Here is a 27,781-nt window from a genome sequence, read left to right as displayed (position 1 = left end):
TTCTTTTTCTTTTTTTTAATGCCAGCTTACAAGCTTTAAGCTATTCTACTTCTGTGTACACTTGACATTTTTCATAATAAAATGGATTTTTTTGTTTTGGACAAAGCCTGCAATCAGCGTTGTACTACCAAATTTTAAGGTTGATTTGCCTATGTAGTTAAAATGGAGTTTTCAAAAGGGATGTTCACAATGCTCGGAAAAAGAATGTGAAAATAGAGCAGAAAAGTGACAGGAGCTTCCAGTAGTGCCCAAGCGTGACATAATAGAAAGCCACCCCTCCTTATACAGTCAATGGCAGGAATTTTAGAGATTCTACAGGGTCTACATTGTTTTTAAAAAATAAAAACAAAAAACAAAAAAATACAGGGTCTTACTCCCTTCACTGAGGCTGGAGTGTAGTGGTGTGACTATGACTCACTGCAGCCTCAACTTCCCAAGATCAGCTGATCCTCCCACCCCAGCCTTCTGAGTAGCTGGGAGTACAGGGGCACACCACCATGCCTGGCTAATTTTCAAATATATATATATATAGATATATATATATAGATAGATATAGATAGATAGATAGATAGATAGATAGATAGATAGATAGATTTTTTTTTTTTTTTTACATACAGGGTTTTACCATATTGCCCAGGCTAGTCTCAAACTCCTGGGCTTAAGAGATCCACCTGCCTTGGCCTCCCAAAGTGCTGGGATTACATGCATGTGCCATCATGCCCGGCCGTAAGGTTGGGGTTTTTCTTTTTTTTTTTTTAATTTTGAGACGGAGTTTTTGCTGTCACCCCGACTGGAATGCAATGGCACGATCTTGGCTCACTGCAACCTCTTCCTCCTGGGCTAAAGCAATTCTCCTGCCTCAGCCTTCCGAGTAGCTGGGATTACAGGGACCCGCCACCACACCTGGCTAATTTTTGTATTTTTAGTAGAGATGAGGTTGCACTATGTTGGCCAGGCTGGTCTCGAACTCTTGACCTCAGGTGATCTACCCGCCTCAGCCTCCCAAAGTGGTGGGATTACAGGCATGAGCCACCGCGCCCAGCTGTAAGGTTGGGGTTTCTCAAAGCGTGGGTGGTCAAGACCTATCAGTGGGTTGTAAAATCAATCAAGTCAGACAACAGCTACATTTTTTAAAAAAAGGATAGGAATGGCAGAGAAATAGGCTGAAGAGAACAGAGTATTTTGGAAAGATTCTTCCAGAGCGTGGGAAAGCCCTGCTGCATTAAACTTGATTCATATACTCAAGTGCGAGTTCTCTGTCAAGAAGTCAAATGCGTTTTCTTTCTTTCAGGCATGACCAGACAAAAGCATGGCAGCCTTTGTCCGGGCCTCATGGAGCCCGACCGGGAGTGTGATCTAGAGGCTGCGCTCGGGGGCACTTCCATGCTTTTGTGGCCTAGAACCCCAAGCCCCCTCTCGGAAGTCGCCCCAGCTTCCCCCTGTACCTGCACGATGCTGCTGATGACCATGGGAAGAATGTTCAGGGGAAACCGGAGGATGCTGAACAAGGCCAAAGACACGAAGGCTGTCTGGGCATCCAGGATGTTGTTCTTGTCAATGGTCACGTAGACGGCAAACGTGCACAGGGCCACCTGCAAGCAGAACGCCCAGTGCTGACTGCTGTGCCCTGAGTGAGAGTCATCACCCTAGGAGCAGTGACAGGCCCTAGAGACGTGCTCGGGCCCTCCCCAGGTGGCCACAACTGACCAGCTGCTGGAGCTCATGGAAAAACCTGGGGCAGTATCTGGAACATAGCAGGTGCTCACTAAACACTCCGGGAATGAACTGGATAAATCAACGACCAGGAGCCGAAAGAGCCGGCCCCTCCCATCAACTTTCTCAGCGATGTACTAGAGGGGCATTCTTAGTATTCGTCAAAAGCACCAAGCACAATCCCCAAGCCAGGCCTTTGCCCCTGCCGTTTCCTCTGCCTGAAACCATCTTCCATCTAGGTGGCCACCTGACTCCTCCCTCTCACCATTCAAGGGAGCTGCCTCTCCCACTCTACCCAAATAGCCTGGCCATCGGCCCATGTATTTTCAGGGTCTCAGCACTGCCATTTCATTGTCAATTCCTGGAAGGTCATACAGCTTAAAAATAAAAACCATACACTTTGCCATATTTCCGCTGTGGGACCCTGGTTGAGTTATTTCACCTCTCCAGGCGAGCCCCTATTTTCTCATCTATAAAATGGAAGTCATGATAGGCTTTTAAGGCCTCTTGGCACTTATGTAGGGTGCTTATTTGCACAGGGCCCAAGCACAGTAAAACTCAACAGATGGCAGCTGTTTTTCTTTCTTCTTAGAAGATTTGGTCCAAATTCCCTAGATCATTCTTCCAAGGAATCTATTAATGTGGTCACACAAGCGAGAGCCCGGTCCCACGGGAAGCCAGAGCTGGTTCGTGTTCTGGCTCTGACATTAACAAGACAGATGACGCTGAGCCATGGCACAGAAATTTTCCAGGCTCCGATGTCAAGAGGGAGGCAAGGTGCTCGAAACGACAGGGACACATGATCCCTGGGTGCAGTGGTGCAATCATGCATGGCTCACCACAGCCTCGACCTCCCGGGCCCAAGCATTCCTCCCACCTCAGCCTCCCGAGCAGCTAGGACTACAGGCGCATACCACCATGCCCGGCTAATTTTTTTATTTTGGTAGAGACAGGGTCTCCCTATGCTTCCTAGGCTGTTCTCGAACACCTGGGCTCAGGCCATCTACCTGCCTCGGCCACCTAAAGTACAGGGATTACAGGCATGAGCCACTGCACCCATCCTGGCTCCCATCTTCTAAGCGGTAACGCAACACTGGCATCTTACCTAAAGATACTTTTTTTTTTTTTGAGACACAGTCTCATTCTTTTGCACAAAATGGAGTGCAGTGGTGCGATCGCAGTTCACCGCAACCTCTGCCTCCCAGGGTCAAACGATTCTCATGCCTCAGTCTCCAAGTAGCTGGGATTATAGGTGCCCACCACCATGCCCAGCTAATCTTTTTGTATTTTTCTTAGTAGAGATGCGGTTTCGCCATGTTGGTCAGGCTGGCCTTGAGCTCCTGGCCTCAAGTGATCCGTCTGCCTCGGCCTCCCAAAATGCTGGGATTACAGGTATGAGCCACCATGCCCAGCCCAGAGATATTCCTTACTCAAAAGGGTCTACATGTATCTACATGATAGACTTCTCAACCATAAAAAGGAGTGAAATTCTTATACATGCTAAAACATGGATAAACCTTGAAAACATCACGCTAAGAAACCAGTCAGATGGCCAGGTGGGGTGGCTCACACCTGAAATCCCAGCACTTCGGGAGGCTAAGGCGGGCGGATCACCTGAGGTCGGGAGTTCCAGACCAGCCTGACCAACGTGGAGAAACTCCGTCTCTACTAAAAATACACAATTAGCCAGGAGTGGTGGTGCATGCCTATAATCCCAGCTACTCAGTAGGCTGAGGCAGGAGAATCGCTTGAACCTAGGAGGCAAACGTTGTAGTGAGGCAAGGTCATGCCATTGCGCTTCAGGTGGGCAACAAGGGAGAAACTTCGTCTCAAAAAAAAAAGAAACAGACAGAAAAGGACACCTGTTGTTTGATTCCATTTATATGAAATGTCCACAGTAGATAAACAGAGACAGACAGAAAGCAGATTACTGGTTGCCTGGGATGGAATGGAAGATTTGGGGAGCAAGTGGTAACAGGTACAGGGCTTCCTTTTGGGGTAATGAAAATGTCCTGGAATTAGTGGTGACTGTCGTATCATTTATACAAAAAACCCACTAGGTGACCTTCACACCACCTACACAAAAACCCACTGGGTGAGCATCACACCACCTACACAAAAGCCCACTGGATGACCTTCACACCACCTACACAAAAACCCACTGGGTGACCCTCACACCACCTACACAAAAACCCACTGGGTGAGCATCACACCACCTACACAAAAAAACCACTGAATTGCACACTTTTAAATGGTGAATTATACCTCCATTAAAAAAATAAATTTCGATCGGCATGGTAGCCCATGCCTGTAATCCAAATGCTTTGCAAGGCTGAGGAGGGAGGATCACTTGAGGCCAGAAGTTCGAGCTGAGCCAGGGCAAAAAAGCAAGGCTGTGTCTCTACAAAATTTTTAAAAAAATAAGCCAGGTGGCTGGGCTCAATGGCTCATGCCTGTAATCCCAGCATGTTGGGAGGCCAAGGCAGGTGGATCACCTGAAGTCAGGAGTTCAAGACCAGCCTGTCTGACAGGGCAAAACCCTGTCTCTACTAAAAATACAAAAATTAGCCAGGTGTGGTGGCACGTGCCTGTAGTCCCAGCTACTAGGGAGGCTGAAGTAGGAGAATCACTTTAACCCGGGAGGTGGAGGTTGCAGTGAGCCAAGATTGCACCATTGCACTCCAGCGTGTGCAACAGAGCAAGACTCCGTCTCAAAACAATAATATTAATAAATAAAGTCAAGCATAGTGGCATGCACCTGTAGTCCTAGCTACTAGGGAGGCTGAGGCAGGAGAATCATTTGAGCCCTGGAGGTCGAGGCTGCAGTGAGCTATGACTGTACCCCCGCACCAGCCTGGGTAACAGTGTGAGGCCCCCATCTCTAAACAAGTAATTTTTTTAAAAGTACCTCTCCAAAGTCAACCTATTTTTCAGTGTAGAAGTCAAAGTGCTGACTCAGATCCCAAGGCCCAGCTGATTTGTAAAGTCCCTTCCCTGTACCTCATTATTTGGCCTCATCTGTCACTCTCCCCTCACTCCCACTGTTTCAGCCTCCATGGTTATCCCACCTATGAACGGGCACAGTAATGCCCCAGGGCCTTTGCACATGCTCTTGCTACTCCCTGGTTGGCCTCTTTACCTCCATCAAGTCTTTCCTCAAGTGTCACCTTCTCAGTGAGCTTGGACCACCCTACTTAAAACTGCAAGCCGCCCTTATTACAAAGATCTGACTCTTTTCTTTCTATTGCACTTAGGATAGCTTTCTGTAGCACTAGGATTTATTTATTGTGCCTATTTTTCCTTGTCTGTTTCTCTCCGTGAAAAATGAATGTTCCATGACTGGAGATTATTACCTGTAGTATTCACTGCTGTATTGTCAGAGCCTAGGACAGAGCCCAGATCATGGTGCTCAGTGAATGTCTGCTGGGTAGATGATGGATGGGTGGGAGTGGATAAATGGGTGGGGACAAGGTAGGTGAATTTGCCTGAGGGCAGAAGAGCACATCACAGGTGTCTCTTCAGCAGTGAAGCAAACCAGGCCTCAGGCATCTCACCACCAAAACGTACCAGCCCCCTTGGTGAGCCAAGTACCAATCGATGCCGGCTGCTGGCAGCACAGGGCACACACAGAGAGGAGACAGGACAACATCATGTGGCCCCTTTCAGGTCCATGGTCCTGGCTTCTCCAGAAGGAGGAGGTCATCTAGCCATCCACCCCTCGGTTATTAACTGAGCAACCATCATGCGCTGGGGACTGAGGTGGGCTTGGCAACCCTGAGACGCACAGTCTAGTGGAAGCACAGGCTTTAACAGGTTCCCTACAGGCAGTGTTTGGAAATCCGAAGAGGCTGGTAGGACGGGCACAATGACTGGGGCTCCAGGCAGCAGGAGACTGGAGTTCACCTTGTAACAGGCGAGGGTCAAGGGTGCAAAAGTCCTTCATACACAGTGAGGAGCACCTGTCCCCTAGGTGCCTTTTCTGAGAAATGTGGAAAACCAATGAATGGAACCCCTATACTCCAGCCCACCCCCTAAAAATCCTGATGCCCTGTGTGCAGTTATCTGCTCTTCCTGCCTACCTGGCATCTATCACTCTGTTTATGGCAACATGCAATTTTCTCTGGGGGAACTGAACTTCTCCCAGTGTCAACCTATGAGCTTCAGCCACAGATGAACCTCCTCCCCCGCACCCGCTACCTTGGCCCCAAGTCCTGAAAGACATGACCTAGCCCTGGCTGACCCAAGCATCCTATCTCCCTGGCATCAGTGACTGGCTCAGGAAGAAGCATGTGATCGACCACAACCAATGAGACTCAATCTCATAGCTTTGCAGGACATATTAGGGGAAAAGAGTAAGATTCTCTGTTCACAGGGGTTGCTGAGGTGACAGGATGATCAGGAAACTGCCAGCTAATAAAGAAACCACCATCAAGAAAGCAGAGTTGAGAGTCAGAGACGTTGTTATTCCCAACATTATCTTGGGAACTCCTAGATCCAGCCATGCCTGGAACCCCATTCATGCTTAAAAGTCTTTTTCTAGACTTTTTAGTTTTGTGACTCAAAAATCCCCCTCTTCTCTTACTCTAGTTGATTTAAGCTAGGTTTCTGTTATTTGCAAGACAGTTCCTAATTAATATGATTTATTTCAACCTCTCAGTCATTCATGTATTTATTCATTTACCTACATACACTTACAGAGCATGAACTATTTGCCAAGGTCCCTATGCTTTGCTGGTACAAGCACAAAATGACAAGGTCTGACTGGGCGTGGTAGCTCACATCTGCAATCCCAGCACTTTGGGAGGCCGAGGTGGGCGGATCACTTGAGGTCAGGAGTTTGAGACCAGCCTGGCCAACATGGTGAAACCCCATCTCTACTAAAAAGACAAAAAATTAGCCGGGTGTGGTGGCGCACACCTGCAATCCCAGCTTTTCGGGAGGCTGAGGCAGGAGAATCAGCTGAACCCGGGAGGTGGAGGTTGCAGTGAGCTGAGATTGTGCCACTGCACTCCAGCCTGGGCGGCAGAATGAGACTCCGTCTCAAAAATACAGAAATGTATAAATATATAAATAAATAAAATGACATGGTCATGGCCGTGGCTCCATGGACCCTAGGATATGATCAGCAGAGAACTACAGGACAGATCATTACCATAGAGAATGATGAATTATTCTAACAAAGGGAGATTCGGGGTAAACAGAAGGCAAGAAGCTCAGAAATCACCCAAGACAGAAAATGTTAAATATTGACGGCTGCCTGGCGATGCTATTTTAGGAAAGTGCATTAGGTGGACGTGGTAAATGCCAGGTTTGCCATTCCAGAAAAACAGTCCCATCAGTCCCTGGATGGCATCCCTGGCCTTCCCCGGCCTCTGTGTTCCATCACACCTCCCGCTGGGTAAACACCTCATCGTCTTTGAAGCACAGGAATGCACACCAGTGGAAAAAACACCCAGGCACCTTCCAGGGGAACTGAAGGCCACGTATTTTATCCTAATGTAGTCAGAGGCTTCGATGCCTCGGCCAGGACAAGGTCTCCCCAGCTGACACCCAGGCCCATCTGTTTCTTGCCAAACAGCTCAACAAACTCTGTCTCTGGAAACTCCGGGAAACTAAATGGCAAGAAAGGTCAAGAAAAGGTTAAGTAAAGCCGGTAGCCGGGTTCAGTATTTCACATCTGTAATCCCAGCTACTCCAGAGGCTGAGGCAGGAGGATCGCTTTAGCTCAGGAGTTGGAGGTTGCAGTGAGCCGTGATCACGCCACTGTACTCCAGCCTGGGCAGCAAAACAAGACCCTGTCTCTTTAAAAAAGAAAGAAAGAAAGAAAAAAGAGAAGAAAAGCCAGTCCTGCTCTTAAGCATCTTCTGCTGTGGTTTTCTAATGGGGAACAGGGCAGGAAGTGATAAGCAAAGTTTGGTGACAGCCTGGAAACTGTGGGTTTTGCCAACGAATCCAATGTGCAGAGCAAAAAGCTGTGAGAACACGCTGCCCATCCCCTCCTAAGCGGGACACAAGGCACAGACCAAACCTCATCACCAGCGCCCTCTGGCTTGTATCTTTTCCTCTAAGACAAGACCTTTCAAAATGCCATCAAGGCCAGGTGCAGTGGCTCATACCTACAATCCCAGCACTTTGGGAGACAGAGGCAGGCAGATTGCTCGAGCTCAGGAGTTTGAAAACATCCTGGGCAACAAAGTGAGACTCTGTCTCTGCAAAAATTACAGAAATTAGCTGGGCATGGTGGTGCATGCTTGTAGCCCCAGCTGCCTGGGAGGCTGAGGTTGGAGGATCACTTGAGCCTGGGAGGCAGAGGTTGCAGTGAGCCAAGATCATGTCACTGCACTCCAGCTTGGGCGGCAGTGTGAGACCCCATCTTAAAAAAAAAAAAAAAAGAAAAAAAGAAAAAAAAAGCCGTTTTGTATGGATTTATGTATGACTCTTACTATCACTTGTATAAAAGTAAAGTAAACAGAATCAAGTAACCATAACTACATGTATGACATGTATCCACCATTACAGTGATACAGACGTGGACTCTGGAAAAACACAAGAAACATGGAGAGAGGAAAGCAAGGTGACTGGTGTTAGGAGGAAGGGCTTGGGCCTTTCACTATGGACTGTGGTTCTCAACTGGCAGAATTCTGTCCCCCAAGGGGACACTTCGCAATGCCTGGAGCCATTTTCTATTGTCACCACTGGGAAGAAGAGGGAGAGGTACGACTTAGCATCTGGCAGGTAGAGGCCGCAGATGCTGGGAAACATCCTGCAATGTGCAGTCCAGGCCCTACAACACAGGGACAAAGGATGACCTGTTGGCGAATGTCAGCAGGCTGAGGTGGCCACGTGCGGAGAAGTCCGGCTGTATGAATACCATCTGGTGCAGCTTTAATTATGTTTCACCATATGCAAATACATTACTTCCTACTTCATAAAGTAAGACCCACCAGGCATGGCGGCTCACACCTGTAATCCCAGCACTTTAGGAGGCCGAGGTGGGTGGACCACTAGAGGCCAGGAGTTTGAGACCAGCCTGGCCAACATGGCTAAACCCCGTCTCTACTAAAAATACAAAAAATTGGCTTGGCATGGTGGCATGCGCCTGTAATCCCAGCTACTCGGACGCTGAGGCAGGAGAACTGCTTGAACCCTGGTGAAACCCCGTCTCTACTAAAAATACAAAACTTAGCTGGGCATGGTAGTAGGTGCCTGTAATCCCAGCTACTCAGGAGGCTGAGGCAGGAGAATCGCTTGAACCCAAGAGGTGGAGATTGCAGTGAGCTGAGATCGTGCCAATGCACTCCAGCCTGGCGAGAGAGCAAGATTCCTTCTCAAAAAAAAGGAGAGTCTAGGCGCGGTGGCTCACGCCTGTAATCCCAGCACGTTGGGAGGCCAAGGCAGGTAGATCACTTGAGGTCAGGAGTTCGAGACCAGCCTGGCGAACATGACAGAAACCCATCTCTACTACAAATATTAAAATTAACAAGGCATGGTGGTGCATGTTTGTAATCCCAGCTAGTCGGGGGGCTGAGGCAGGAGAATTGCTTGAACTGGGAGATGAAGGTTGCAGTGAGCTGAGATGGCACCACTGCACTTCAGCCTGGGTGACAGAGCGAGACTCGGTCCCAAAAAAACAAAAAAAGAGAGAGTTCATCAATGCACCCTGGTAAAGTCAAGGTACTGGAGTATAAGAAGAATGCAATGTACAAGGCAGAATGCAGGGGCATTGGAGCTGGAAGTGATCTTAGGGAACATGGAGTTACAGAAGGGCAACAAGATGTCATTTCTTGCTCAACTCTAGGCCACTGGCACCAGTCACCTGGAGGGCTGCTTGAACATAACTCAGTGGGAAAGAACCCCATGAGTGACTGTGGGTGTCTGCTGTGGGCATGAGGAAGGAGGACAGGGCCCAGTATTTGACATGCTTGGAATCTAACCCCTTCATTTTCCATGTGACAAAATCTAGAGCCAGCGAGGTGAGATGACCAGCTTTGGGGTCACACTGTGAGCTGGCAGTAGAATGTGGCAGGTGTCCTGATTCTCAGAAGAACATTCCAGTCTTCTAAGCCAGGGGCTGGCCAAGGATGGCTCAGGTCCACATTTGGCCCACACCTGTTTACATACGGCCCATGAGCTCAGCATTGATTTCATTTTTTTAATTTTTTTTGAGACAGAGTCTTGTTCTGTTGCCCAGGCTTAGAGTGCAGTGGCGTGACCTCAGCTCACTGCGATCTCCGCCTCCCGGGTTCAAACGATTCCCGTACCTCAGCCTCCCAAAAAGCTTGGATGACCAGCATGCTCCACCACACCTGGCTAATTTTTTTTTGTGGGGGGCTGGGAGGGGGTGGGGGGCAGCAGCAGGAAAGGGTCTCACTCTGTTGCCCAGCCAGGAGTGTGTGGCATGATCTTGGCTCGCTGCAACTTCTGCCTCCTGGGTTGAAGCGATCCTCCTGCCTCAGCCTCCCGAGTAGCTATGACCACAGGTGCGCACCACCACTTCCAGCTAATTTTTGTATTTTTAGTATAGACGGGGTTTCACCACGTTGGCTAGGCTGGTCTCAATCTGCTAGCCTCAAGCAACCCGCCCGCCTCGGCCTCCCAAAGTGCTGAGATTACAGGCATGAGCCCCTGCACCCAGCCAGATTTCATATTTTTTAAAAGTTAAAAAAATCAAAAGAATATTACATGACACATGCAAATTCTATAAAATTCAAATTTTGGTGTCTCTAAATACTTTTTTATAGGAACACAGCCACATCCATCAATTTCCATATTATCTAAGGCTGTTTTTGCACTACGCTGGAAGAGACTGGTATTTGTGACAGAGACTGTACGGCCCGGAATTCCGAAAGTATTTACAGAAAAAGTTTCTTTACTCCTACTTTCTGCCAGTCTCTCTCGAAATTTAATGTGCATACACACCACCTAGAGGACTAGTTACAAGTCAGATTCCGTTTCAGTGGATCTGGGCTGAGGCCTGAAATTCTGCACCGTTAACAAGCACCAGGTGATGCCACGGCTGCTGGTCCACGGACCATACTTTAGGTAGTGAGGATCCACTCCAGTGTCTCTACATGTCGACCTGAACCAGAAGCAGCAGCACCTAGAGATATGTTAGGAAAGCAAATACTCAGGCCCCAACCATACCTACTAAAACTGAAAATTTGGGTGGGGCCCCGAAAGCTGAGTTTTATAGTAACAAGCTAGCAGCCAGCACTGTGGTTCATGCCTGTAATCCCAGCACTTTGGGAGGCCAAGGCGGGCGGATCACCTGAGGTCAGGAGTTCGAGACCAGCCTGGCCAACATGGTGAAACACCATCTCTACTAAAGATATTTTAAAAATTAGCTGAGCATGGTTGCTGCACGCCTGTAATCCCAGCTACTCGGAGGCTGAGGTGGAAGAATCGCTTGAACCCGGGAGGCAGAGATTGCAGTGAGCCAAGATCGTGCCACAGCAATCCAGCCTGGGTGACAGACTGGGACTTCATCTCAATAAATAAATAAATAATAAAATATAATAACAAGCTCTCCAGGTGATTCTGATGCAGGCTTGAATTCGAACACCATCTCTCCTGCAGTTCCAGACCCTGAGAGATGTAAGGCAAGACTAAGAAAATTCAGTGGCAGCATGAACACGCTTTCGCAAATGCTGAAACGGCTGGAGCTTCCTTAGACATTCCACCTGAAACTCAGCTAAGATGAAGCAGGCGGTAGTTTAACAGAAAAGTTCATATTCATAAACATGTTTAACTCTGCTTCACAGAAACTTGCCAGAAAAACATATAATTTGCCAACCTGACCAAGAAGGAATAGTTGTAATGAGCACAACATTACAAAAAGAATGACACAGTTAATAAAAAGACAGAAAGAAAAAACAAACATGGGGCATGATCTGAAGTCATCCTTCACCATTAACTGTTTTTAACTGTGCTTAAAAAGGGAATTTCCAAAGTCCATCTCTGTATGCTCTCCTGATTTGCGGCCAACTTTGCAAGATGGTAAGTTGCACTGTTGTCTTTAAACTTTTCAAAGCCAGCTAGGCAGGGATAGACCCATTACCATACCCCAGGACAGGTACCAGAACTTTCAGTGTAGCATGGATCATAATAGCAAAAAAATAGGGAACAACCTGTTTTTGCAAGGAATGGGAGAAAGGGTAATTCCAGCAGGGCGCATCCACACGTCAGACAAGCATCCATCATGAATGCAAATGAAACAAGCTGGGAGTGGTAGCAGTGCACCTGGAGTCCCAGCTACTTAGGAAACTAAAGCAGGAGGATTGCTTGGGCCCAGGACTTCAAGGCTGCAGTGAGCTATGATCACACCACAGTACTCCAGCCTGGGGGACAGAGCGAGACCCCATTTCAAAACAAAACAAAACCCCCAAAAAAACTAAAATGAAGTAGACCAGAATGAATGAACCAAGACTATATATTGTTAACCAAAGAAAAGAGAACACTACGTACAGTATCATTCCATTTAAATCTGTCAAAGTATTTTTAAATACCTATATGCTTGTCCATTTTTCTCTAAAAGCATACACGAAACTGTCACTTTGGAAGAGAGGAACTGATGGAAGAGAGGACAATATACTTTTCATTTTATATCTTTCTGTTTTTTGTTTTTTTTTTTTTACAATGGATGACAAATATTTGTTCAGCACCTGCTATGCACTGTTTTATATACTGAGGATACAGCAGTCAATAGAAAAGACAAAAATGCCCATCTGGAGCTGACATCCTAGTGGGGGAAAAGCAGACAATAAAATATTTTATTTTACTTGTTTTTTTTTACTTTTTTGAGACAGGGTCTTGCTCTGTTGCCCAGGCTGGAGTGCCATGGCTCGATCTCGGCTCACTGCAACCTCAGCCTCCCAGGTTCAAGGGATTCTCATGTCTCGGCCTCCTGAGTAGCTGGGAATATAGGCATGCACCACCATGCCCAGCTAATTTTTTTCTTTTTCTTTTTTTTTTTTTAGCAGAAACAGGGCTTCACCAGGTTGGCCAGGCTGGTCTCGAGCTCCTGGCCTCAAGTGATCTACCCACCTTGGACTCCCAAAGGGCTGGGATTACAGGCACAAGCCACCGCACCCAGCCCAAAATAAGTAAATTTTAGAGAGTGTGTCTAGACCATGCCACTTGACATGTGGCCCATGAGACACTGACAATCCACACTTTGTGACCAGTTGGTGAGAAAATAAGGAGGCAGCACCATAATGTAGATCAACTATGGCACCAAGCGTGCCGTTCGACTCAGCTCACACTTTTTGTCTTGCAAGGCTATCTTAATGCAGGAAGCAGGGGGCACTGGTTTACATTCTGGCACAAGCTCCTTATATCACAGTAAATAGATAACGAACGGTTCCTACACAGGTTGGCTAGAAGCTGCTAAGTGTGAATAAAATAAAGGAGAATGGAGAAGATGGCAGATGTTTAAACCAAGTGTTCAGGGAAGGCCTTGCTGACACAGTGACTTTTTTGTTTGTTTGTTTGTTTTTGAGACAAGGTCCTGCTCTGTCGCCCAGGCTGGAGTGCACTGGCATGATCTTGGCCCACTCCAACCGTCGCCTCCCAGGTTGAAGTAATTCTCTTGCCTCAGCCTCCCGAGTAGCTGGGACTACAGGCATGCGCCACCACAGCCGGCTTATTTTTTTGTATTTTCAGTAGAGACTGGGTTTCACCATGTTGGCCAGGCTGGTCTTGAACTCCTGACCTCAGGTGATCCACCTGCTTTGGCCTCCCAGAGTGCTGGGATTACCAAGCATGAGCCACTGCACCTGGGCAACATAGTGACCTTTTAAAAATATTCAGGTACGCAGACAAAAGAAAACATCAAACAATGAGGGCCAGGAAAAATGTGGCTTCACTCACCAGGAAGGGCGTGCAGACCCAGGTGAAGGTGCCCACGGCTGACAGGTAGGCAGACTTCTTCAGCACCTTCAGCTCCTCCTGCCTGATGGCCAGCACCTTGTCCTTGAATGCCAGCTCCCAGGCATAAAGCTTTAGCACTTTGATCCCATTGAGAATTTCGTTCATCAGCTTGATCCGATTGTCTTTGCTCTTCATGTGGGCCACCTTGGAAGAGAAGGGCAGTCAACACATCTGGGGCGACCCTGGGATCAGCCCATCACTCAACATCACCAGCTATTTTTTTCATAAACTTTATTATATACTTTGACATGTAAATGTTTTTTATATTGATTTTTTTTCTCTTTTCAATAGAGATGGGGTTTCACCATGCTGCCCAGGCTGGTCTCAAACTCCTGTGCTGGGATTATAGGTGTGAGCCACCGCACTGGGTCTCAACTTCACCGTCTATTAAAAATGGGCCTCCTGAGGGTGGGAGAGCTGACCCTGTAATCCCTACTAGCCCTACTCTTGAGCCCCAAGACCACACCAAAGGACCCCGCTATCAAGAAAAAAAAACCCCCTTCAAATCGTGTTAGGTTAGACATTGGAGAAACATACTCAATTTAGAATCCAGGAACAGAGGCAAGAAAAACCCTTCAGGTGTACAGAAAAGAAGGGATTCAGTCCCTACTCTGCTGACCCAAACACAGGAGACATGGTGGTGGTGTTTTTCTTCTCTGTTTTCTTATTTTTTCTTTTCTTTTTTTTTTTTTTTGTGACAGAGTCTTGCTCTGTTGCCCAGGCTGGAGTGCAGTAGCATGATCTCGGCTCACTGCAACCTCTGCCTCCCAGGTTAAAGAGATTCTCCTACCTCAGCCTCCTGAGTAGCTGGGACTATAAATGCCTGCCACCACGCCTGGCTAATTTTTCTATTTTTAGTAGAGACGGGGCTTCACCATGTTGGCCAGGCTGGTTTCGAACTCCTGACTTCAAGTGATCCACCGACCTCGGCCTACCAGAGTGCTGGGATTACAGGCGTGAGCCACTGCACCCAGCCTGTGTTCTTATTTCTTGTCAGCCCAGTTTTCTTTTTCTTTTGGAAACATCATCTCACTCTGGCATCCAGGCTGGAGTGCAGTGGCATGATCATAGCTCACTACAGCCTTGAATTCCTGGGCTCCAGCGATCCTCCCACCTCAGCCTCCTTAGTATCTGGGACCACAGGCACATGCCACCACACCCAGTTCATTTTTGTATTTTTTGTAGAGATGGCACCTTGCTATGTTGCTCAGGCTGGTCTTGCACTCCTGGCCACAAGCCATCCTCCTGCCTCAGCCTCCCAAAGAGCTGGGATTACAGACATGAGCCCCTGTGCCTGGCCCATGGTTGTTAAAATAGTGAAATGTTTCTGTACTGGCTAGCACTGGTTCCCAATAGTGGATACTTGTGCAGTGCAGTTGTGAAATACTTTTACTACCACCCAGGATTTTGTGTATAGCAGCAACTTTTCTAAGCATTTTACATGTATTTAGACACTTAACAATCACAAGAACCCTATCGTTTAGTGCTACAGTCATCCTCGGGTCACAGATGGGAAGAATGTAAGCTACATGATCTGGAGGCCAGGGAGTGAAATGGGTTGAGTCGGGCCACTCAGGGCATCCTACACATCAAGAGACTGAAGGGTGACTCAATCCTAAAGCCCCTGCCTCACCCATCCCACCCAACCCTACCCCGTGAGGCCTCTCCTTCCAACAGGCCCATGTCCTGAAACTCATCTCCCTGTGGTACCGTCAGTGCAGCCAAGTACTCCCCTTTGAAATTCCACAGCACACCATAAATATCCATCAACAGAAGAGCAGAGAAATAAACCGCACCATCTCTGTTATAGACCAAAAGGCACCGGGTCGGGAGAATGAATTGAAGCTATACAGCACAGCACAGAGAGGTCCCCAAAGCAGGGCGCTAAAAGACAAAAATCATGCTGCCACGTGGGCCCATTTAGGTAAAAACAGATATGGTAATAATATCACATACACAAAACATATATAATGGCCAGGCATGGTAGCTCATGCCTGTAATCCCAGCAATTTGGGAGGCCGAGGCGGGTGGATCATCTGAGGTCAGGAGTTCAAGACCGGCGTGGCCAATGTGGTGAAGCCTCATCTCTACTAAAAATACAAAAAATAGCTGGGTGTGGTGGTGGGCACCTGTAATCCCAGCTGCTCGGGAGGCTGAGGCAGGAGAACTGCTTGAACCCAGGAGACAGAGGTTGCAGTGAGCCAAGATCGTACCACTGCACTCTAGCCTGGGCAACAAAGTGAGACTCCATCTCAACAAACAAAAAACCCACATATATAAAAACAAACCAAACTATACCATTAATCAGGTCTGTATATACATACATAGAAAGTTGTAGAAGGATTTGCTTCTATATATTTGCAGTGGTTGAGAGCGTAGGGAAGGGGGTATCCCCTTTTAATTTACGTACTTTTGTACGATTTAAACTTTTTTTTTTTGAGACAGGGTCTCACTCTGTTGTGCAGTGGCACAATCATGGCTCACTACAGCTTCGACCTCCTGGGTTCAGGTGATCCTCATGCTTCAGCCTCCCAAGTAGTTGGGACTACAGGCACGCATCACCACACGCAGCTAACTTTTCCATTTTTGGTAGAGACAGGTTTCACCATGTTTCCCAGGCTGGTCTTGAACTCCTAAGCTCAGGCCATCCACCCACCTTGGCCTCCCAAAATGCTGAAATTACAGGGGTGAGCCCGGCTTGATTTGAACTTTTTTATAATAAGAAACCTCACTCTATTACTTGGGTATTCAAACTTTTTAAAATACAAAATATCTCCAAAAATAAAAAGCTGAAAGCCGGACATGGTGGCTCACACCTGTAATCCCAACACTTTGAGAGGCTGAGGCAACAGGATCACTTAAGCCCAGGAGTTTGAGACCAGCCTGGGCAACCCAGCAAGGCCCCATTTTAGAAATTAATTATTTTAATTTAAATAAAGAGATTAACAGCATGTATCCTATAAGGTAAGAGTTAATAAGGGGGAAAAAAGTAGGGGGTAATTTGTATTCAACTCTTGAAAGCTGAGTCACACATACACATAACAAACAAGACTCTGGGAAACAAGGACTTTCTCGGAGGCTCACAGACCTTCTGATTCCAGTCACCGGCCTACAAGGTCTAACCATGTGTCAGGAGCTCTCAATCTTGGCTGCCCAATACAATGACCTGGGAGGCTTTAAAACATCTTGATGTCCAGACCCCACCCACAGTAAGTGAATCAGAATCCCAGATATGCGGCCGGGGCATCAGCATTTGTTAAGGCTCCCCAAGTGACTCCAACTGGCAGGCAAGGCTGAGAACCCCAGGGACAGAGCAGAAGGAACTGGACTAGAATCCTCACGGAGAGGCCCCTGCCTAGGGCCCGGCTTGGGGGCCCGCAGAGACACATGCCTTACCTGATACGTCTTGGTCTTCATCGCCATCACAGCATTGACGGGCACCATGAGGACCATCACCGCCACTCCAGCCAGGACGGAGGGGCCCAGGTTCTAAGGAAGGAAAGGAGACTCTTCATCACTCACCAGACAGAAGAAAACAGGGCCCGTAACAGCTTCCCCGGCTGATCCATCCCACGTGGATGCTGCTGACCAAGTTCAGGGCAAGGTGTGTTACTTTTACCCCACAATAGGGTGTTAAGAGCCTGTGGTTTCATTCCTGAGCATGTCTCCAGGTCCTCCCAATCCCTTGAAGAATAAGCAGGTCCATGCTCCTTTCTCCCAAGCCCTTGGGGCCACATGAGGTTTGCAAATTGCAACTTCAGGCTTCTAATTTTTTTTTTTTTTCGGAGATGAGGTCTCGCTATGTTGCCCAGGCTGCAGTACAGTGGCTATTTGCATCAGTGATCCTCCTACTTCAGCCTCCAAAGTAGCTGGGACTACAGGTAAGCATTAGGTCTTGCTACATTGCCCAGGCTGGTCTCCAACTCCTGGGCTCCAGCGATCCTCCCAATTCAGCCTCCCAAGTAGCTGTGACTAGTCACATCACCATGCCCAGCTAATTTTTTTGGTTTTTTGTAAGGACAAGGTCTCACTATGTTACTCAAACTGGTCTCGATCTCCTGGGCTCAAGTGATCCTCCCAACTCAGCCTCCCAAGTAGCTGTGACTACAGTCACACCACCATGCTGAGCTATTTTTTTGATTTTTTGTAGAGACAAGGTCTCACTATGTTGCCTAAGCTGGTCTCAAACTCATGGGCTCAAGTGACCTTCCCACCTCTGCCTCCCAAGTAGCTGGGATTACAGGCGCGAGCCATCACACCCAGCTTAGATTTTTAGAAAGGTAATAAGGTAGTAAGCAGAAAAGTGTGAACATGACCACCTGACTGCTTTTCCTGCTTGAAGGCTGCTTACAAGTTTAGCCCTTGGCTAGTGTCTGCATACTTACAGGGTTTCCACCATTAACAGAATTGGGTAGAGTAGCTCAGTGTGCCTCAACTGTTTGTACAAACAATATGGTTTATGCTGAACACCGCTTTCCCTCTGGGAGTCTAGACTTTTGGTATGTGCCAAGCAAAGGCTGCTTATGTGACCTGCCCCTAATATAAACCCAGGAACTGGGCTCCTACCAAGCTTCCCTGGTTGGCAACATTTCACACACATAATCATCATGGTTGCCAGAGAATTAGTGAACCTGTGACTCTGCTGGGGACTCACAGAAGCCTGCACCTGGCTTCTCTTGAACACCGCCCCATGTGTGCCTTAATTCCTTGCTAATTTTGCTGTTATTAACTTATAGCTTTGTGTACAGGTGCAGTGACTGACACCTGTAATCCCATCACTTTGGGAGGCCAAAGTGGTAAGATAGCTTGAGGGTAGAAGTTCAAGACCAGCCTGGGCAACACAGCAAGACCCCCATTTCTACAAAAAAATAAATAACTTAGCCAGGCATGGTGGCGTGCACCTGTAGTCCCCAGCTAGATGAGATGACAAAGTGGGAAGACTGCTTGAGGCCAGGAATTTAAGGCTGCAGTGAGCTATGATCACACCACTGCACTCCAGCCTGGGCAATAGAGCAAGACTCTGTCCCTTAAAAAAACAAAAAAAACAATAACAAGAACAAAAAAACAAGACAGCCCCCACAACAAAGAACTGTCTGGCCCCAAGTGTCAACAGTGCTGAGCTCAAGCAACTACCATCTAAAACAAAATGTGATGTTAGACAATTTTCTTAACGGTTCATAAACCAATCCTGAAGGCAGTTCTAGAACAAATGTTCCAAAAATATTTTTCCCATAGTAGCACTTTTACAAAAGTGGACTCCCCAAGACACCTGCTTGAAAAGACAATTTATTTAGATTTTTTTTTCCTTCTAGAGATAGGGTCTTGCCTTGTCACCCAGATAGGAATGCAGTGGTGTGATCCTAGCTCACTGCAGCCTCTGCACTCCTAGGCTCAAGCAATCCTCCTGCCTCAGCCTCCACGGTAGCTGGGACCACAGGTAGGCACCACCACGCCCAGCTAATTTTTTTTTTTTTTTTTTTTTTTGTAGAGACAGGGTCTCACTACGTTGCCCAGGCTGGTCTCAAACTCCTGGCTTCAAGCAATCCTTCCACCTCAGCCTCCCAAAGTGCAGGGATTACAAGCGCATGCCACCTATATCTGTACCCAGCCTATTAGATAATTGAATTCTGGTGTTTTTTCTGAGTTTTATTATTAGAAACACTTTACTCACCTTCTGCTCTACAAATGTACAAAAAAAAAACCAAACTACAGCCAAATAAACCAGTAATTTTTTCTTCTTCCTTTTTCTTTTTTTTTGAGACAGAGTCTCGCTCTGTTGCCCAAGCTGGTATGCAGTGGTGCAAACTCAGCTCAATGCAACCTCCGCCTCCCGGATTCAGGCTATTCTCCTGCCTCAGCCACCCAAGTAGTTGAGATTATAGGCATACACCACCATGCCCGACTAATGTTTATATTTTTAGTAGAGACGGGGTTTTGCCATGTTGGCCAGGCTGCTCTCCTGGCCTCAGATGATCCACCCACCTTGGCCTCCCAAAGTGTTCAGATCACAGGCATGAGCCATTTCGTCCAGCCCTTCTCTTTCAATAACAGATAATAATTTGAGCTGTGCCCATTATGCATCAGGCCCTGCTGGGGTTGTACCCACGGAAGACACAAAAGTCAGCTGCTATATGTCTGCAAGTAGCTAACATGTTACCCTTCCAAGAGGAGGCAGTACACTCAGCATGCAAAAAAAAAAAAAAAACTATTTCAGGGAGTGGGCTGGGCACGGTGGCTCACGCCTGTAATTCCAACACTTTGGGAGACCACAGAGGGTAGATCACCTGAGGCCAGGAGTTCAAGATCAGCCTAGCCAACATGGTCAAACACTGTCTCTACTGAAAATACAAAAAAAAAAAAAACATTTAGTGGGCGTGGTGGCGTAAGCCTGTAGTCCCAGCTACTCGGGAGACTGAGGTAGGAGAACTGCTTGAAACTGGGCGGCAGAGGTTGCAGCGAGCCAAGATGGCACACCGCACTCCAGCCTGGGCAACAGAGCGCGACTCCATGTCAAAACAAAAACAAAACAAAAAAAACTATTTATGAAAGTATTATTAGATGAGTTCCTATACTAAAGTTATTGGGATTCAAAATTCAAAAGAAGTCCATCTAATGGAGAGGGGAGGGTAAATCAATGGAAGTAGTGTTTGTTACAGCCTTGGGGGATGAGCAGGCTTTCATCAATTAGGAAGAAGGAAGGAAAGGTACGTGGCAAAGATCCAGAGGTAGCAAAGCACAAGGCATGTGTTGTGCTATGAGCCTCTTTGCTTATCATTTTATTTTGGGAACTCTCCCTCTCCACATGGAAGGGCTGTCAAGGGAGAGGAACTCTCCCTCTCCACATGGAAGGGCTCTCTTCTGCCAAGGGAGAGGACATGTGACCCAGGCTGGCCAATGAGAGAACTCTGCCTCCTGGGCCACAGTGATTGGTTCACGGGTGTGAATACGACCAACCCAGGCCAATCAGAGCGCACTCTGAGACTGACTCTGGCTGTGCAGAGAAATGCTGCCTTGTCTTTTCTCTGGCACCTTTATCTGTCAGGATGTTATCAGCCCAAAGCTACGGAGCCATGTAGGGAAGTACCACTGAGAATAATGTTAACTCAGAGGACAACAGGGCAGTAGGTGAAACTGAGTACTGACAACATTGCTTGATCTCCTGGATCAATCCACACCTGAAGCTAGTCCCCAGATTTCTGAGATACATGCAGCCCCAAAGTTCCCTTTATTGACTTAAGCTACTTTTTTTTATTTTTATTTTTTTGAATTGGAGTTTCACTCTTGTTGCCCAGGCTGGAGTGCAATGGCCCAATCTCGGCTCACCGCAACCTCCGCCTTCCAGGTTCAAGCAGTTCTCCTGTCTCAGCCTCCCAGGTAGCTGGCATTACAGGCATGCACCACCACGCCCAGCTCATTTTGTATTTTTAGTAGAGACAGGGTTTCTCCACGTTGCGGCTGGTCTCGAACTCCTGATCTCAGGTGATCTGCCCGCCTTGGCCTCCCAAAGTGCTGGGATTACAGGCGTGAGCCTCCGCAACCAGCCACTTAGGCTACTTTAAGATAGATTTATATCCCTTGCAATTGAGAGAATTTTGACCACCATAATTAGGGACTAGTGAATAAGTGAGTCTGGTTAGCGTTTGGGAGGATTCAATGGGAGAAATATGATGTGTCCATTGTAGGGTAGTTAATTACTGACACTGTCAAGGAAAAGAGATAATGAAAACGCCATGCCACCAAGGAGAACATCAACCTGACAATTCAGGAAAGGAACAAAATACTGAGGAATTGGTTAACAGGCTGGAAAATAAAATACGAACGACAGCCGGAACTGCCAGGGAGCTCTACATGCCATTACCATCAACACCCACTCCCTCAGCCCACTGCCCACACGTAGAAGTCCCTCCCTGCATGCAAAGGGAAACGGCATCAAACACACACCAGCCACAGGAGGTAGAGAGCAACGATGACTTGCAGGGGGGCTGACCAGATCATGTTGATGTATGTGGCCAAGTCCACGAACCTCTGAGCGTCCACAGACATGAGGTTGACAATCTCCCCGACCGTGGAGGATTTTCTGGCTGAACTGGTGATCACCAGGGCCTGTGGGACAAAGGAGAGGGAAGGGGGGTGAGTGTGGCAGGTGAAGAGGCCTGACTCTCCCTCCAGACCCACGGAGAGGAAGGAGACTCTCAGGGGCAGAAATGCCGCAGATCTCTGCTCCTCCCCTCCCGACCTATCTGTCTGCCCAGGACGCCTGTGTCATCTCAAAGCCCACATTCTTATCCACGGTGCTCAACGCCTCCCAACCTTGAACTCATCAGTTGGCAAGGGACCCTAGGTGTCCTCGAAACCAGGGCTTCGCATGCTTTAATGTGCACACATGTAGCCGGGTTTTTTTGGGGGGAGTGGTGGGGGGTGGGGGGAGTTGTTTCGGATTCTGCAAGTCTGGGCTGTGGCCTGGGATTCTGCATTTCTACGCTTCCAGGCTGTGCCAATGCTACTGGTCCCAGGTCCCACTGAAGGACTGAGTGTCTGGGCCAGGGTCTCTAATCCTTGGCATTCTTGACATCTGGAGCCAGATAATTCTTTGGGGGGCTGTCTTGCGCGCCGTAGGAGTTTTAGCAGCAATCCCTGGCTTCGACCCACTACATGCCCTCACCCCCCGTTGGGACAACGAAAAATGCCCCCAGATATTGCCAAACATGCCCTGGTGGGGAAAATCTCCCTAGCCCTCAAACATGATTGCACACTATCACCTGGTGAGTTTTAAAAACACTAAGACATTAGCAGGCGTGGTGATGCATGCCTCTGGGCCCAGCTACGTGGTGGGCTGAGGTGGCAGGATCATTTGAGCCCAGGAGGTGGAGGCTGCAGTAAGCCAAGATCATGCCACTGCACTCTAGCCTGGGTGACAGAGCGAGACCCTATCTCAAAAAATAAAAATAAATAAAAAATAAAAACAGTGACACCTGGGTGCAACCACAGCAATCGCAATTTCACTGGTCTGGTGCAACCTAGGTGTCAGGAAGTTTTTTTGCTTTTTGAGACAGGGTCTCATTCTGTCACACAGGCCGGAATGCAGGGATGCTATCAGGACTCACTGCAGCCTCCAACTCCGGGGCTGAAGTGATTCTTTTAACTCAATGTCCTGAGTAGACGGGACTACAGGTACGCACCACCATACCTGGCTAATTTTTTAAAATTTTCTGCAGAGCCAGGGTCTTGCTATATTGACCAGGCTGCTATTGAACTTCCAGCCTCCAGTGATTCCCCCACCTTGGTCTCCCAAACTGCTGGGATTACAGGCATGAGCTACAGTGCCTGGCCTGCATCAGTTTAAGGTCCCCAGATGAGTCTAATTCACAGACAGGCCTGAGAATCACTCCTCTAGTTCATCAAGTACCTGCAAGACTGTCTCTTCCTAACCTAGAATCCAAGCAGTTTCCTTGACCTCGAGACAAAAAAAAAATTTATAGAGATCAAGAAGGTAATTTAGGTCCTTTGAAATTGGATGTACACAAATGCCTGCTACATACTCTTATCATGCAAGGAATGTGCCACCTGCTCAGTTCAAATTAAGAGTGACAACAGGCTGGGCGTGGTGGCTCATGCCTGTAATCCCAGCACTTTGGGAGGCTGAGGCAGGCGGATCACCTGAGGTCAGCAGTTCAAGATCAGCCTGGCCAACATGGCAAAACCCTGTCTCTACTAAAAATACAAAAATTAGCCGGTCGTGGTGGCAGGCGCCTGTAGTCCCAGCTACTCAGGAGGCTCAGGCAGAAGAATCGCTTGAACTCAGGAGGTGGAAGTTGCAGTGAGCCAAGATCACGCCACTGCACTCCACTCTAGGGGAGAGAGTGAGACCTGGTCTCAAAAAAATGAAAAAAAAGAGTGACAACAAGCTGAAACACAGAATGTTAACAGCAGAATGAGGATCCAAACTTCGATTTCCCCACATCAAGGGCCACTGATCCATCTAAGAAACTCAATTACTCACAGCTGATACACCAAAACATCTACACGCCAACCCCTGAAATCAGCTTTCCTAACGTACAACGCCTGATGCGTACTGTCCCTGCCACCTAAGGTCACGGAAGCTACCCTCATCCTACTGCTCCAGAAGCTGGGCTGGAAATCCCCACGCTGGCCCCAGAGTAACCCAGGGCTGCAGGAGGGGATGTGGAAGTCGGGCCACATGCCAATGGCACAGCGCCCCCTACCTTCCGATAGACAGCCCCAATGACAGCGGTCTTGATCCTCATGCCACTGACAAAGCAGATGTGGAAGTACTGGTGCAGCACGAGGGTCTGCAGGCAGGCAGTGACAAACAGCAGCACGGTGTAGAAGTAGCCCTGCCAGTCTGGGGCCTTCGTGTCGTTCACGAACTTGATGAGCAACCTGCAAAGGAGCAAAGAGAGGGCCTGGAATGACTTGTGACACGTGGGGGCAGGGAAAAGAGCTTCAGTGTTGGCACTGCAACTTTCTCCTGAGCCAGATGAGCTAGACACTATCACTTCAATTTCATAGACGGAAAAACAAGTCCACAGTGGTGATCTGGCTGTCCAGGGGGCCCAAACTGCTCATAAAAGAGGCCTCTGCCTTGGGGTTGTGCACTAATTGCTCTAGCTGTATCTCATCACCAGCAAGTCACCCAAAGGAATTGCATAGGGAACAGGTAAAGAGGTAGGGAGGAAAAGAGAAGGGATATGTAGCCCCTGAGTCACAGAGCAGCAGAGAGCCAGGTAGGAGAGAGGCAACTTCCTTTCTGACTCCCCGGTTCCTGGTTGCAGTTTTTGTTATTGTTTGTTTTTTTTATTCTTTGCTTTTTTTTTTTTTGAGACAAAGTCTTGCTCTGTCGCCAAGGCTTGAGTTCAGTGATGCAATCAGCTTGCTGTAACCTCTGCCTCCTGGGTTCAAGCAATTTTTATGCCTCAGACTCCTGAGTAGCTGGGATTACAGGCGTGCACCACCACGCCCAGCTAATTTTTGGATTTTTAGCAGATGGTTTTACCATGCTGGCCAGGCTGGTCTTGACCTCCTGACCTCAGGTTGATCTTCCCACCTCAGCCTCTCAAAGTGCTGGGATTATAGGCATGAGCCACTGCGCCCAACCCTGGTTGCAGTTTTTTCATGAGATCTGCTGCCATTTCCTTGCTCTTGGTTTCCCAACACAATGCCATATCCTCCCCATTTGGGTTTCAGGGGAGCCTAGTGGGTTTCTGTTACTTGCAAACGATGTGGTCTTCACTAATATGGTAATTAAGTAAAGCATAAAGTAAAGCTAGGCAGTGACCATGGCTCACATCTGCAATCCCAGCACTTTGGGAGGCCAAGGCAGGAGGATCGCTTGAAGTCAGGAGCTCGAGACCAGCCTGACCAACAAAGCAAGACCCTGTCTCTATTTTTTTCAAAAAAGCTAAAGTAAAAATGGAGACATCTGGCTATGAGCCCACTTCAGGACACAGCATGACCCCAGGGTTATGACTGATGCAACTGAAAGATCAAATCCAAGGAGGGAAAATGGAGCCCACCTGGGAGGGAAGGGGGTCTTACTTTAAGATCTGCGGCCCGGAAAACATCATCAGGTCGTGGATGGCCTTAAAGAAGAAGCTCATGAGGAAGTAGGGCCCAAAGGTCTTGTATAACACCTTAAACAGAGAGGGGTTCCACTCCTTCTGTGGGGACTTGACAATCAAAGCCTCCACCTCCTCATTCGCATCCACCTTGGAACTCTCTTTCGGCTGGGCAGGATCCTTGGAGGAGTACACGACCTTCACCGGCTGCCTGGAACACAAGGAGGTGAAGCCGTCGTGGGGTCTGCCAGAGACAGAGCCCCCTACCACAAGGACATGGCCAGGGAATGTCACCCTTCAGGGAAGGCAGAGTCAAAGACAACAAGCCCAGGGAGAGAGGCAGCTCAGCAGTGGTTACAAACAAGGGCTCCAGAGCCACCGGCTCAAGGTCTGGCTTGGCCACTGGCCAGCTGCGTGACTTCAGGCAAGGTCCTTAAGCTCTCTGGGCCTCAGTTTCCTCCTCTGTGAAATGAGGATAAAAGTAGGACCTACCTCCAAGGTAGGTAAGATTAAACGAGTTGAATAAGTTAAAGACTTAGAAAACTGACGGCTCCAAACTGATCTAGAGTCAAGGCAATCTCCATCAAAAGCCCAGCTGGCTGCCAGGTAGAAATTATGAGCTAACTCTAAAACTCACATGGAAACTCAAGGATCCAGAACAGTCAAAACAATCATGAAAAATAAGAATCAAGTTGGAGGATTCACACTTCCTGATTTCAAAACAATACAAAATAACAATCATGGCCAGGAGTGGTGGTTCACACCTGTAATCCCAGCACTTTGGGAGGCCAAGGTGGCTGGATCACTTGGGGTCAGGAGTTTGAGACCAGCCTGACCAACATAGTGAAACCCCATCTCTACTAAAAATACAAAAATTAGCCGGGCATGGTGACAGGTGCCTGTAATCCCAGCTACTTGGGAGGCTGAGGCAGGAGAATTACTTGAACCTGGGAGGTGGAGGTTGCTGTGAGTGGAGATCACTCCAGCCTGGGTGACAGAGCAAAACTCCATCTCAAAAAGAAAGAACAACAATAGGCTGGGCGCAGTGGCTCACGCCTGTAATCCCAGCACTATGGGAGGCCGAGGTGGGCAGATCACCTGAGGTCGGCAGGTTCAAGACCAGCCTGACCAAACATGGAGAAACCCCATCTCTACTAAAAATACAAAATCAGCCCGGCATGGTGGCGCATACCTATAATCCCAGCTACTTTGGAGGCTGAGGCAGGAGAATCGCTTGAACCCGGGAGGCAGAGGTTGTGGTGAGCTGAGACCACACCGTTGCACTCCAGCCTGGGCAAAAAGACTCAGTCTTAAAAACAAAAAAACAAAACAAAAAAAAGAACAACAATCATCAAGACAGGTAAAGGGATAGGCATATATAGATCAATGCAAAAAAAAAAAAAAAAAAAACAGTCCAGCCAGCCACAGCAACATAGCAAGACCCTATTTCTAAAAAAAAATTTTTTTTTTGACTGGGTGCAGTAGTTCATGCCTGTAATGCCAGCACTTCGGGAGGTCGAGGCGGGTGGATCACCTGAGGTCAGGAGTTTGAGAACAGCCTGACCAACATGGCAAAACCTTGTCTCTACTAAAAATATAAAAAATTAGCCAGGCATGATGGCGGTTGCCTGTAATCCCAGCTACTTGGGAGGGTGAGAAAGGAGAATCACTTGAACTCAGGAGGAGGAGGGGGTTGCAATGAGCCGAGGTTGTGCCACTGCACTCCAGCCTCAGTGCCACAGCAAGACTCTGTCTTAAAAAGCAAATAAATAAAATTGACTGTGATGATGACTGCACAACTCTGTGAACACACTAAAAATCAGTGAATTGTATGTTCTGCATACGTGAATCGTGCGGTGTTATCAATATCTCAATAAAGCTGTCACCAAAAAGTAGTCTTTATCTTATAAAGATTTTTTTTGTTTGTTTGAGATGGAGTCTTGCTCTATCACACAGGCTGGAGTGCAATGGTGCAATCCCGACTCACTGCAACCTCCACCTCCTGGGTTCAAGCGATTCTCCTGCCTCAGCCTCCCGAGTAGCTGGCATTACAGGTGTGCGCCACCACACCCGGCTAATTTTTATGTTTTTAGTACAGACAGGGTTTCACCATGTTAGCCAAGCTGGTCTCGAACTCCTGACCTCAAGTGATCTGCCTGCCTTGGGCCCGCAAAGTGCTGAGATTATGGGCATGAGCCACTGTGCCCGGCCAATAGTTCGTTCTTGTACATCACTTAGTATTCAGTTGTGCAGATGTACATGACTGGTGCATCTGTCTGTTCACTTGCTAATAGATGTCTGGCTTACCTCCAGTTTGGGTTATCACAAAGTAGCTAAGAACATTCCTGTACCAGCCTTTTATGAACATATGTTCTCAGCTCTGTTGGCTGGATGCCTGGGAAGGGGGTGACTGGTGGTATGTTCACTCTGTCTAACTTAAAAAAAAAAAAAAAAAAAACTGCCAAACTCTTCCAGAGTCACAGAAGCATTTCACATTCATGCCAGCAGAAACCACAGTCCAAAATGGCCCTAAGCTCTGAGTGGCCATACACAAAAGAGAACAT

At 47.9% G+C, this 27,781-nt stretch overlaps 1 protein-coding gene across 1 annotated transcript in view; it reads right to left on the bottom strand.

The window, feature by feature from the left end:
* The window catches only part of LOC115933079 (titin-like), a 135,926-nt gene that overhangs the window by 56,432 nt on the left and 51,713 nt on the right, over positions 1–27,781 (bottom strand). Inside the window, 6 exon segments of the mRNA XM_063699593.1 lie at positions 1,446–1,592; positions 13,582–13,785; positions 17,038–17,130; positions 21,583–21,744; positions 23,865–24,042; positions 25,198–25,428. Of these exon segments, the coding sequence (XP_063555663.1) occupies positions 1,446–1,592; positions 13,582–13,785; positions 17,038–17,130; positions 21,583–21,744; positions 23,865–24,042; positions 25,198–25,428 (1,015 nt within the window).

This window comes from Gorilla gorilla, chromosome 18 (assembly GCF_029281585.2).
Source record: "Gorilla gorilla gorilla isolate KB3781 chromosome 18, NHGRI_mGorGor1-v2.1_pri, whole genome shotgun sequence".
NCBI classification, from domain to species: domain Eukaryota; kingdom Metazoa; phylum Chordata; class Mammalia; order Primates; family Hominidae; genus Gorilla; species Gorilla gorilla.
This window is presented reverse-complemented; position numbering and strand designations above follow the sequence as displayed.